This window comes from Acipenser ruthenus, chromosome 6, assembly GCF_902713425.1.
Source record: "Acipenser ruthenus chromosome 6, fAciRut3.2 maternal haplotype, whole genome shotgun sequence".
Classification (NCBI taxonomy): domain Eukaryota; kingdom Metazoa; phylum Chordata; class Actinopteri; order Acipenseriformes; family Acipenseridae; genus Acipenser; species Acipenser ruthenus.
In genome coordinates this window covers 57,833,760-57,846,953 of record NC_081194.1, presented here as the reverse complement: position 1 = coordinate 57,846,953, position 13,194 = coordinate 57,833,760, and the positions used below count along the sequence as shown (strand labels likewise).

Genomic DNA, 13,194 nt, shown 5'->3' with positions numbered 1-13,194 from the left:
CAAAATCAATTCCAATTATTTAGCTTGGCCCCTTTGCTGTCAGATCTAGGCAGACCCTTTGATCAGTCGCAAACACAAGTGCTGCTCACATTTGTTTAGCTTCAGTTTACAGAATGTACAGCAGAATACACCTGTTTTTAACAATTCATTGATTACAGGTGGTCCAATGTCTTTCTGCAGTATATACATCTGCTGAATAACAGAAGGCCCTCTGATGATAACAACTAATAGAGCAGTACGATAGAGCCCTGTACGAAGAAACCAAGAGCTTCCCAGACAAGAGGCAACTTATCTGATTCATTCTGAAGATTTGCAGACTCCGCCACATGGAAGCGAGTACTCTATATGATATAAAAACACGCAGGTTCAATCCGAGGGAGGCACAAACAGACGTGGAGAAGGTGTACAAAAGTTCACAGAAGAGTTGAAGAATAATAGTATCTAGTTACCTTCCTTACTATCACCAAGTGTGCTGCATATTGACGAGTTTATTTAATAGTAAAGCATAGTTAGAAACACAGCCAGTGCTTGCAGTGTCGGAGGCAAGACCCCTTGTGACAACCCTTGCTCTCACATCCACAGGCTAAACCCCAATGCAAGGATTCCTCAGCCACTTCCCTACATTTACATGATACTTTTCTGTAAGAACTGAACTGAATCCTTAAAGGAGTGATTACAAATGTTTTAAAATCCATGTCCTTAACGGCTCATAATATATTTGAAGAAAAGCTGTTTGCTTAAAATCTATTTTCATAATATGCTATAGTTTTAGAAAGCTCAGTTTTTTTCTGCTTACTGTCTTGTGTCCAGTGAATTCCCACACCCTCCCACAGGGCCAAAACACTGCGCTTTGGGCTGAGGGAGTCCATGGAGTTGATCTTCAGCACAGGATGTGTTAAGGAACTAAAAGTCTGAATCTATTTGAATACCTCGGAAAGAGGAAATTAGATACTGAGGGAAGCTTGTAGCAAAAAAAAAAAAATGTCATGGTGTAATGTTACACAATCAAAGATAAGATTACAAGCAATGCTGAGAAAGAAACAATAGCAAAATCAACCAACATCACATTGACAAACTAATCTCAGCTTCCAGAAAACTCCCATTCTGCATATAATCCTGCCTCTGCAATGGCCCGGAGGGTGGTAGGTGAGTGATCAACTGCCAGACACTTGCTGTGAGACAGGATATTGAATCAGAAGGGCAAGTAGTGGCACTTTGCATATCGCTGCAGGTTCTCTCGAACTCCACATTACATCTTTATAGTTTTCATAAAACTCACTGACAGGGACGTGCACAGACTCTTAACGAAGCAGCAATCAGGATAAGGTGTACTGTCAGTTCAATATTTCATCCCTTGTTCTGCTGAGGAAGGATTTTCCAAAGAAATCAATCACACAGGATCTAAGCGCATGTTGTCAGCAACTCACCCAAATCTTACATCAGACAGACCTGTAGAGTATCTAAAAAGCACTTTACAAGAGCACCACACTAAGCTTCCACAGTCATAAAAGAGGTTGGTCAGATGATTAAGATAAGGGATTGAGACTGATGGTTTACGGTTGTTGATGCTTTACAAGAAGCTGAAATACTGTATTAAATCACTCATGTTTTAGAGGATTTGCTCTTGGTATCGGAGCTGCTATATTGAAATGGGCTTGACTGGAAAGGTGGATGCTGAGTGCAAGCATGGGTTTTTGTCAATCGTGCTATGAACTGCCTTATTGGTAAAATTCACAAATAAGGACCTAGGCGACCCTTTCAAGCTGGGATCCCAAGTGTCAGTACCTAGATGAATTGTTGCATGTTTAGGCATTTCTTCCATGGTTTAAACCTCTAAAGCTTGATGGATTTCAACTGCCCCTGCTCAGAGGTTTATTGGCTACATCTTGTTTGCTTGGAAATGCAATCTGTGGCTAGGCACCTGCAATGATATGTCACTTCCATGTGGAATGGTTCCCCAGTCATTCTACCTTAGATTTAGTAATCTTGCATGCAAACTTGTGAGTAGCTACAGTGTATATACTCTTTACATTCTCCGTAAATGCATAGCATGCATAAGATTAATCTTTCTATTCCACTGGAAAGCCCATGAATTCCGGCAGCACAAGTATAGATCACATATAACTTACTTGCATTTAAAACTGGATGAATTACATTGAAGAAATGCTGAGTCCCTCGTCTGCCAGCTCCAGGTGACATTTATACTTAAAATACTCAGCCAGATAAAGAGGAAATTCTTGCTGCTTGTTTCCTCCAATAGCATCAATGGTAAAGGAGGAGCAGAATACTTTATGCACACACAGGTGCGTCAAATAATAATACAAACAAAAGGTGAAAGCAAAAAGGAAAATAAAACACAGTAAAAAAAACTACAAATAAAAGCTGCTGCTTGCAAAGTCCCCCACCATCGCTACTCGCACGGTCTTCAGCTCAAGTTTTTCTATTCCTTACTATACACTGTGGGGTTGCCCAGGGTTTTCCCTGCTAATTACACACATTCCTTGCCTGTCTCGTCTCCTCGCTCCAGATGCTGGCATTCTAGAGTGGTTTAGACTCCAGTTTTCCCACTGTTGTTCTTCCTAGATGGACAGGGCTGAGGAATAGCAAAGCATTATTATTATAGGTCGAGCGACCCCCCAAAGCCCGTATCCCGACCACTCAGAGAGAGGGAGAGACAACACACACTCTCCATGTCACTGATTGACAGGCGGAACTTACAGGATCATGCGTGCGTCAGATAGCCAGCACAGATCTCGCCCTGTTACAGGCCCCTTTGATTTATCTGACCTGATCTACACTATTTTAAAGAACATGTGTGCTGCTGTGAAAAGACAGCCTGTAAACACAAATATTTCTGGGTGTAATTCCCAATGGCATGGTCAGACTATACAGCAAATAAATTATAGATTACACACACCTTTTTTCTGCCTTGGTATTGTTGGCTTACCCAGGAGGCAAATTCAGATGTATTTATTTAACCATGATAGAACCCTTGAGATATACATCTCATTACAACAGGGCACTGGCACGAGAAGGTGGCAAGAAATAACATTAAACAAATAACAAATTCTTCAGACAGGAGAAAAACACTTAAAACAACCATAAAAGCAGTAATATGAAATAAAAACATAAAAAGTAAAACAATTCAAATTTACATGATCCTATTTACAGAATTTGCAACCCTGGTCAGATTTAAAATAAATATGTATGAGTAATTTAAAAAGGTATTGTGAAGAGGCCATTTTTATGTTTGAAAGCAATGCATTCCAAAGTCTGACATACAAAGGCACTTTGTACCATGTTAGATCTCAGAAGGGACTCCATTACGAAAGAGCTTTAGCTACACTCTTGTGATGTGCATGCCAACGTAAGTTTACCAGACGTCCCAGTAAAACTGGGATTGTCCCAGTTTTTAGCATTTATTTTTGGTCCCGATCAGAAACAGTAAAAGTATTCAATTGTCCCAGTTTTTCCTTTCTACGTCAATGTGAGTTTGATATGTACAGTTTGTCATAATACACGGTTCCTTTAAATTTTACTTGGAGAATCACCTGACAAAGATAGATCACATGATACAATGTTCCCTCCCTCCCCTGCTACTCACACAGAATATCTTTGGTTTTCTTCACCTAACCTGTCATTGGCCAGCCATGGGAATTGAGATTTGTAGACCTGCCCAGCCGTGAAAAGATTGAAGACCACTTAAGCGCGTTTTTTAGCTTTAAACAAATTATTCCTGATCTGGGAACTGTACGGTTTATGGAATGCTGTTAAGTATATAAACATAATTTCTAAATTCTATGTAAAATGAACGTCTAAAACTAAAAAAGTTTTTGTCTTGCCCAATGCAGTTAGATTTCCACTTAAAATATGCCAGTAAGATTATAATGTATACATTGAATTTATGAATGTTGCTGTTGTCCTTTTAGTAGTTAACCTTATCTATGGCTTGTTATAATTTTTTTCTGCAGCCTAAATGTTCAGTTTAAGTAATAAAGCTATGACAGAGCTGTGATACATAAGTAAACAAACACAGGATGTGTTAGCGCCGTAAAAACCTGAAATAAAAATAATTTGTTCATATGAATGCATTAGAAACTGTACTTTCTTTCATGCTTTGTTTTCAGAGTAAGCTCAGAGGAAGCCAAGGCAGCAGGGACGTTTCTGTAGGCCAGCCAGAGAAGCTTTAGAAAGGGACAATAATATTAATACCATTACAAAAAGCAATGACGACAATGAGATAGGAAAAGGAACATGTCCAAACGAAAGTCTCGCTTTACTGGTGAGTTGAAGACAGAATTTACTTTTCTGAAAAGGGGGAGGGCAGAAATTGAATCTGCGTGCACAGTGTGTCGGTAGAATTTTAGTATTATTTTTGTCATAAGTTTCACCATTCCGATAATTAAAAAAGTAAATAAAACAACTATATAAGCCTTTATGCAAGCTTTAGAACGAACTTAACTAAAAATAACTTTTTAATGTTACTTGAGCATTTTTTTTAAAATACTGTAAAGTACTTTCCTGATGTTGCTCCTGCTTTATTTTATTTTTCAGTTGCTACTTTTCCATCATTAATCTACATTAATGACTTATATTCTGGTATAGTAAGCAAACTTTGCAGATAACACAAAAATAGGAGTGGCAAACACTGCTGCAGATGTCTGAAACTGTAGCACACTAAACATGATGTGTTAGGAAAGATTGATCAGGATGCACAGACTAGGTTCAAATGTGATTCCTGGGCCTTTTATTCTGTAGCTCACAAGTACTTGCAGAAGTGGATTAGCAACTTCAACCAGTACAAATGTTTCATGTGCATGGTTTTAAGTGAACCTGAGTGGGATGCTGTTGAGGAGTCTGTGCATTACCGAAGCTCAAAGAATGTTGATCTTAATGATTCTGTGCTCTTTGATGAACTTACATTAGTCAAAAGGTTTGTCACTGAAAGGAAGAGAGGCAGGAACAGTGGAGTTCTCTTAGCTGCTCAGAAAAGTGGGTGCAGTTTTTCAAGTCCTGCACATATGTGAAACAGTACACAGAACTGCTTAAGTTAGCTGTTTATTATTTTGCAGGTCCAAGTCACAATGCAAATGTTGAGAGAATCTTCTCCTTGTTAAATGTGCAATGGAGTGATGAAAGAAGTCTTATGTTGGTACAGTATAATTTTAAAGGTATGACTTGTTCTGCTTGCCAGCAAGCCACAATTATTACAGCAAATTTCAAGTGCTGACAAGTATATGTGAAAACAAAAAACTGCGCATCAGATGTTTGTTTGATTATTCAGGCACTAGAATGGAGATGTGATGAGCAGTTAAATTCTTTTTTTATTTCATTTTTGTATTTTATTTTACAAAACGCAAAAACACTCATCTGAAAACATGTAAGTGGTAAAATAAAAAAAATGAATACAGAATTTGTGAGAAAGGTCAGTGAAAAATGTATTATGAAGCCAGCAAACATGCATTTGTATTTGTCTATGGTTTTAAAACGTGATGCAATAAACATCAGATTATTTAGCAAATACAAGTGTGTTATCATAATTTAAACTGTTTCAGAGCTGTTACAGTGTCACTCCATATGGGGAAAAAGTGTTCCAGTTTTTCACTCTGGAAATCTGGTAACCCTATGCCAACGGCATTCTAAAATGTAAGCAGAAAACAATCCGAAAACTCTCTATCGATGCACCGGCACAACCCCTGCAGGGAGGTACAGGGTTAAGCCATTTTGCTGACAAGACTCTTCTCATACATGTGCTCTGTACTGTATGTTTACAGAACATCCATGATATTTAAGATGAGGCTCTACAGGGATATATTACTAAGTATTTGCCCAAAGACATACTTCTGTACCTTGGATTCACATATTCTCTGATCTCAGAAGCTTAAACTCAACTAAATCATGTCCCTTCAGAGTCAGTACCTATGAAAAGGTTCTGGGATTGACTGGTTATCAGTGTTGGCTGCAAGGAGTTCTACTTATCTTGAACTGTAATAAAAAACACTGTTTTGTAACAGAACCGCAGGCATTGGGTTTGATATCATGTCTGGGATTTAAACACTGCTTACACCACTGTCATGGAGCCTCTGACTATGCCTCCCCTTATTATTAGTTGTAGGGAAGTCACTGGCCAGCTACATAAAATAGCAACAAAAATAAATTGTGTACAGCACACCCCATTCATGTCAAAAGTTGGCCTTGGTATGAAATTGAGCATACCTAGGCCAACTGGGGGCACTAAAGGGAGCAGACCAGGGTTTGGGGGGTGGGGAATGTCCCTGCGCTTGTTCTGGGCAGCTAATTGTGTTGAGCAGCCTTTATAAAGCGCTGCAGGTGCCTAAAACAGGACTCGTGTCTCATAGTGTGTCATGATACAATATATTAAAAAAGGTCGATAAACAATCAGACGGGAAGATGTAATCCAAGAAAGAAGAAATAAAACATGTTTTCCTTTATTAAGCTCTTTCTCTGACATTCAGGACCACTTTACAAAATGAGTTCTCATTTGTTCTCAGCAACAACACCTATACTTTTAAGACTAGATGCTGCAAGCAAAGAACACTGCAAGTTAAAAATCAACACATTTTTAGACAAAGCGGTCATTTAATGTCTTTTAAAACTATTCTATTAAAAAGAAACGTTTGTAAAAACCATTCTGACACAGCAATTTTTTGTGAATCACCCAGGCCCCTGCACAGCAATAGAAGGCTAATAACTGAAACACTGCCTGCTTGCTTGTCACCGGCAACAGTTGGAAACAATTTCTATACAATATTTTCTTTTAAACATTACCAATAATTAAAAAAAATAAAATAAAATAGCACCTCTGACCAATATAAAACCAGTGGTGGACATCGACAAATAAGAAAGGCATCTGGCCACCTCTCTCTTTGGCAGTACTGAATTTCTCTAGAGCTGTGCAAACCTGTCTCATGTTCCCAGCTCATTAAGCTGACAAGTTAATTTGTTTTTGTTTTTAAAAGCAAGTACAGTTGATGACAGAACCCGTCCGCTTGTGTTTTACAGTGATGCAATCATGACAGGCCTACACAAGCGACAAGATACTGCCTGAAATGTGCACCTGGCTGATCCCTGTACCGTGAGTGGATGCAGAGGAGTTGGAACTCTGTAGTTTGCCATTTTGATCTAACAAAACTCCCTGGGTTTTACAATGTTTACCTATGATTGACTGTGCTTTCACTGTGCTGTATTAAACTTTGCTATGCTTTTACTATTGTAAACTGTCATAAGGTCACACACACAGGAACAATGTTGCATTGAAAAGACATCTTACCCAGTGGTGGTGTCTCTCTCTGTGGACAGGATCTCTCGTGGCTGTTTGTCACACTCAATTATCGATATTGTGTACCTCCCTGTTTGCCCATTGTGTAGGTAAACGGATGCCTCAAACGAACACAGCTCACTGCCGCTCTTCAGCCAAGGACTCAGCACCGCGGGGCTTGCTACCCCTGAGCTGTTCAGAAACAGGAAGTGACCTAAACACACAGACACAGGGAGCAACATTAAAAAGGTTAGAGAAGTCAAAATACTCTGTTTATTCAAGGGAAAGTTCAGTCTAAGATGCCAATAAAAGTGAAAATCATAAAATAAATTCCTACAGTATTAAAATAAACGTACTGGTACAGGTAGTTAAACATTTAGACACAGTTTTCATTAATGCAAATATCTCCTCAAGATGTTGGTTTAAATCTATGATAAACTGCTTTCTGTGTACATTTTACTGTATCCACAATAACTTACAGACATCACATGTTCATGATTAATAATTATTTAGATAGGGCGAAATGTGTATAAATCTATTTTTTTGTGTAAACACTGACAGCATTATGTTGGAACAGATATATTCCCTGGTGTTTGTTCAGCAGGAACACTAATGTCATGAACCAGGACATATAAATATAAAAGCAACTGGAATTAAGTTTCAAATTACACTTTCAGGTCTTTAAACTGTTTCTCAAATTGACAGACTCTACTTCAAAACCATTTCCCTCAGTAGGGTGGGTAGGTTGACTCTTGTTAATACAGGAGCTGTTACCTTGTGCAGTTTGGGAGACAGGACTGCAAAGTGAAGCTGAACAATTCTGCCTGCTCAAACTGTGTGACATTATTTCTGTTAAAATAAACAGCCTACACACAACATATTACTAGGAAAAACACAAAACCATAGATTGTATTCAGGAAGCTTTTTTTTTTTTTTTTTTAACTTTTGAACTATGTTGGAAACTTAGCTGTATTTCTCCATGTTGTTTCTTACACAAAATGAGATATACTGGAATTTTGACAAATCCTTAAGCCCTTTCCTAAACTAACTCTCTTGGTACATATGTAATTGGTCATCAATGAATCAGTTAGCACCAGGCCACATTCCACACATGTTTTACAAGAGGGGAGTCTAACCCCAGCCTTGCCATATTTAATAATACTAATAATTTTACCCGCCGCACATCTGTACACTTCTCAAGCAGATGAAAAAGTGTCAGTAGTAACACAGCACACCAGTTGTTCTCATAAAGGTACCATGGCTTGCACAGGACATAGGCTATCCTTATAATTTTTGAGAACCTTACGGTGTACGAGATGTACTTTGTTGATGTTCTAAATATACTGTATCTAACTGGTAATCAGCGATTCAGATGCAAGTTTATGCTAATTAAGAATTTAAGGCTTAACGCGCATTTACCTGCTACTAAAGTATATTGGGAACTTGGAGATGCACTAAGAAAAGGAAGTTAAAAAAATTCTTCACAACTGTACCAAAAATAATAATTTATGTGTGGTTAACATTTGAATATAGTATGAAGACTTTAATTGTGTTTTGAAGTTGGTGACGTGGTGCCACAATGCAAATAAAGGGAGTGCTGCCAATTACTCTCTTTTCCCCCTGAAGGGAAAACAATTGAAGAAAAGCGGCAATGAAATGTAAACTAATTTAGTGAATTTCGATACTGCTCAGGAGAAGACAGGGAATCGAAGTGGTCTGAAGATTAATAGTGTTTGTTTCATCTAGCCCAGAAATACCAGTCATTTATTTCTTTTTACAGCCTTTGAAATATATAACCTAAATGCTGCGACAAATGAGATTTGTTTTCCAGGATGCATTTGCAATGGGCTCTCAGGAGGCGGAGTATGAAATTGCTCCGATCCCAATTTGATCACTCTGCATTAGTCCTAATTAAGAGTATGGTTGGGTGGTAGAAGTGGGGGGAAAACATAACTTTGTGAAGAGCTGAGAGCTGTTTCTTTTGAAACTGTTGGGCTTGGTGATCATCAGGTACTTTATACACAGAGGGGTAGGTTTACTAAGATGGGCCAGTCGCAGTGCAAACATAGTGCAATTTGCATTTTCGTTGCGACACTTAAAGTAAACAGTTTGTCGTATGTACTAAATGTACTTAGATTCTGGTATAGTAAGCAACACAAAAATGGGAGGAGTGGCAAACACTGTTGCAGCAGCAAAGGTCATTCAAAATGATCTAGACAGCATTCAGAACCAGGCAGACACATGGCAAATGATATTTAACATAGAAAAGTGTAAGGTACTGCACACAGGCAATACAAATGTCCATTATAAATACCATATGGGAGATACTGAAATTGAAGATAGAATCTATGAAAAAAATCTGGGAGTTTATGTTGACTCAGAAATGTCTAGACAATGTGGGGAAGCTATAAAAAAGGCCAACAAAATGCTTGGATATATAGTGAAAAGTGTTGAAGGAAAGTAATGTTAAAACTTTACAATGCATTCGACAGACCTCATCTAGAATACTTTGTTCAGTTCTGGTCACCTCGCTACAAAAAGGATATTGCTGCTCTAGAAAGAGTGCAAAGAATGGCGACCACAATTGTTCCTGGTTTACAAGGCATGTCATATGCAGACAGGCTAAAATAATTGAATCTATTCAGTCTTAAACAAAGAAGACTACGCAGTGATCTGATTCAAGCATTAAAAATTCTAAAAGGTATTGATAATGTTGACCCAGGGGACTTTTTCGACCTGAAAAAAGAAACAAGGACCAGGGGTCACAAATGGGGCAGTCAGAACAGAAAATAGGAGGCACTTGTTTACAGTAATGTTAGTTGAAGCTGACACCCTGGGATCCTTCAAGAAGCTGTTTGATGAGATTTTGGGATCAATAAGCTATTAACAACCAAACGAGCAAGACGGGCTGAATGGCCTCCTCTTGTTTGTATCCTTTCTTATGTTCTTATGTTTTTAAAATATGTTAATGAAGACAGAGGCAATATACTAATATAAATATTTGTTGCATCTTCTTAGTGAGATCTCTATCATTATACATTGCGAGAGGCATGCAACATTGTTCAAATAAATAGCGGGAGTTGATTTGTGGTTTGCTGCAGCATAAGATGTCCGAAGGATAAAGTCTATACATGCAAGAATTTAAATAACATTGTTTTTGTTAAATGTAAATGTCATCTGTACAATGCATTCTGTTCCGTCTTCATTTTACCTATTTTAATGCTGTTATATAATCCCATCCGAATCTATAGTGAGGCCTCCACCTTCATCCAAATAAAAAATGTGTTTCTATCAAAAATCTTTTCATAACCATACAGTAGCCTCTCACTAAACAGGATATGTTTGTCTGACATTAATACCCCTTTCTCCAGTGGTACATCAGACCAGTGAGGGCTTGGTATGGTATGGGTACGGGTGGTTCTCCACTGGCTATTTGTCAAGCCGAGCGAGAACCAAACCGTGAAATTCTGGCCTCACAAGACATCTGAATCTGACTGCAAGCCGAGCCAGGGGCGGGGTTAAATTAAAATTTGTATCAGCAGCATTTGTCCATCTCATTATAATATTTGAGAACCCTGATTTGCACTATCTCCACCCCCTATTTGCGAACTTATGCAGGAATGCCCAGAATTACATATTCATCTACGCTTGAACCGCAAGCAGAAACTGCAGCCGCAAAGCATGCCCTAAAAAGTCACAAATAACATTGCTCCTGTCTAGTATATTTCACCCAAGACTTCTGACTTGTTTGCAACTGGTTTGTGACTATTGTGACAGGCGCAACACTTTAGTAAACCTACCCCACAGTGTACAATTGCCACTAACACCTGGCATCTGGACAGAGTAGGATGACAGAGAACTGGTCATTGTTTTTAAATTGAAAGGGACAGGCAGACAGTGAGATGCCCTGACAAAAAAAAATGATAGAAAAAAAAAGAAATTCTGCATAAAGCCAAAAACTCCATGCACACAAGTGTAGAACTCCAGTATTCCATTAACAAGTTTTACGGCACTTTTTAATCAATTTTAAACCCGTCCCACTGTCAAGCCCATCGTCTCTTTTAACTTGCCGAACTCAGGAAACGGTACTTATCAAGCATCTGAACCCTGGATGCAGGGGCTTAGCTAAGAAACTCCTGGACTCGTTGGGTTGCTGAAGCACCTTAAGGTTAGCTAAACCTGAGCGAGCCACTGGGGACCCCCGTCCTATTCATAAAAGATGTCGGTGAGATCCAAAGGGCATTTAATGATGGCCCACGTCTAATCATCAATGAGGAGCTTCCATGCCACACTGGAGAAGTTCCAGGGTATCTCTACGCATGGCTGCTGGAAGTTTGGAACAGGTCCAGGCTATTCCTGAAGGCAAGTGCACTAGCATGTGAACTACCTTATCGATTATTTGAGACCAGCGTTTATATTAGATCACTAGCTTCATATGCGTACGGTCATTGAGAAGCCGCTAACACACAACCTTGTAGTAACATTGTAACTCAATTTAAACATTCCAGCATCTTTGTTAAAAGGTTGTGTGTCAGTAGGAACCAAGTAACAGTTTTGTTTTATAACAAAATGACATTGTATTGTACACCTTCAAGTATAAAGCAAAAGTATTATTACAGTCTTTTTATATGCACTGGTTAACAAGGATACGGTATGTAAAACATTGGAAAATGAACATGCAGAAGTACTAATTTGTATTTAAAAACGGAATTAGATCTACCACTGTTAATAATAATAAGAACAAGAATACAAACTTCTAAAATGTTTTTAAAAATGAACAATAAAAACAATAAGTATCATTATCAAAAAATATTTATTGTTTAATCTTAAACTTGTACATTGTTAATACAGCAAAATGGGTTAAAATACACCAAGAGGTTTGTATCCGGCCTACTTTCAGCACGCTTAAAATTATCAAAACTTTTAATAATGTAGTAACTGCATTAAACAAAAATGCATTACATGTAGGCCCACCTTAAATTAGGTTTTCTATTATTATTATTTATTAATCCTGAGAGTCACTTTCATCGCTGTCATTTATTAGCAGTTCATTACGCTCAAGCTCCACCTCATCTTCCACAGCTTCAATGGCAATGACAGAGACCTAGCGTTTAATAGAGACCCGGCATTTATTTACAATATTTGCCAGCAGACCTGGCACTTATTGGAGACAGGCGATTATTTGAGACCCGACAATTATTTGAAGTTTTATGGTATCTGTGTAGCAATCAACCACTTCTGTCCTGGAACACAAAATAACACAAAACAAGTTTAGTGCAAAGGCCACCTATCTTTAGTAACATATTTTCAGTCTCTAGCATTTCGTGTTCGCAGTGTAAAGGGCAGCTAATCTGCAGAAACCACTTCCCTAGTCCATGTCACTAAGTCTCACTGCTCCCTATTCTTACAACAAGCAATTCCCTATCAATTGGGCTTAATCTGTAGAACTGTTTTGTAAACAGGTTCCTTTTGTGTTCAGGCTACAACTTGCTGCATCATTTTTTAGGATATGATCTACTCTCAATGGTATTCTGTGCTGTTCCAGCCATTCAGGGCAGCAGTTGCAATGTTCTGTGTAAAGCAAGCAGATTCTGCTCTCTGATAAATTACACGTAAGGTAACCTGACTACCTATTACAGAAGTATTAAAACAGTATAAAGTTGCATAGTTGTTGTGATTACAGACCAACCATCATGTAAAAATAGCCACCAGAACTGCAGTAATTTCAAAGCAATTATCCTTCTCCTTACGATATGACTTTTAATTAAATATCTAGCCTTTATTTACAAGCAGATTTGTCCCTTTCCTCTTTAACAGAACGAAGTTGATTGAGACATCAGACTTTAGGGGCTGGTTTAAGGATAGGCGTAGTGCCTTAAGAGCAACGCAAATTACTCAACATGCACAAATAATGA

At 38.3% G+C, this 13,194-nt stretch overlaps 1 protein-coding gene across 1 annotated transcript in view; it reads right to left on the bottom strand.

The window, feature by feature from the left end:
- LOC117411110 (ALK tyrosine kinase receptor) overlaps window positions 1-13,194 on the bottom strand; it is a 161,012-nt gene that overhangs the window by 76,549 nt on the left and 71,269 nt on the right. Inside the window, exon 4 of the mRNA XM_034018253.3 lies at window positions 7,292-7,493. Coding sequence (XP_033874144.3) covers window positions 7,292-7,493 — 202 coding nt within the window. The remainder of the gene's footprint in view (window positions 1-7,291; window positions 7,494-13,194) is intronic.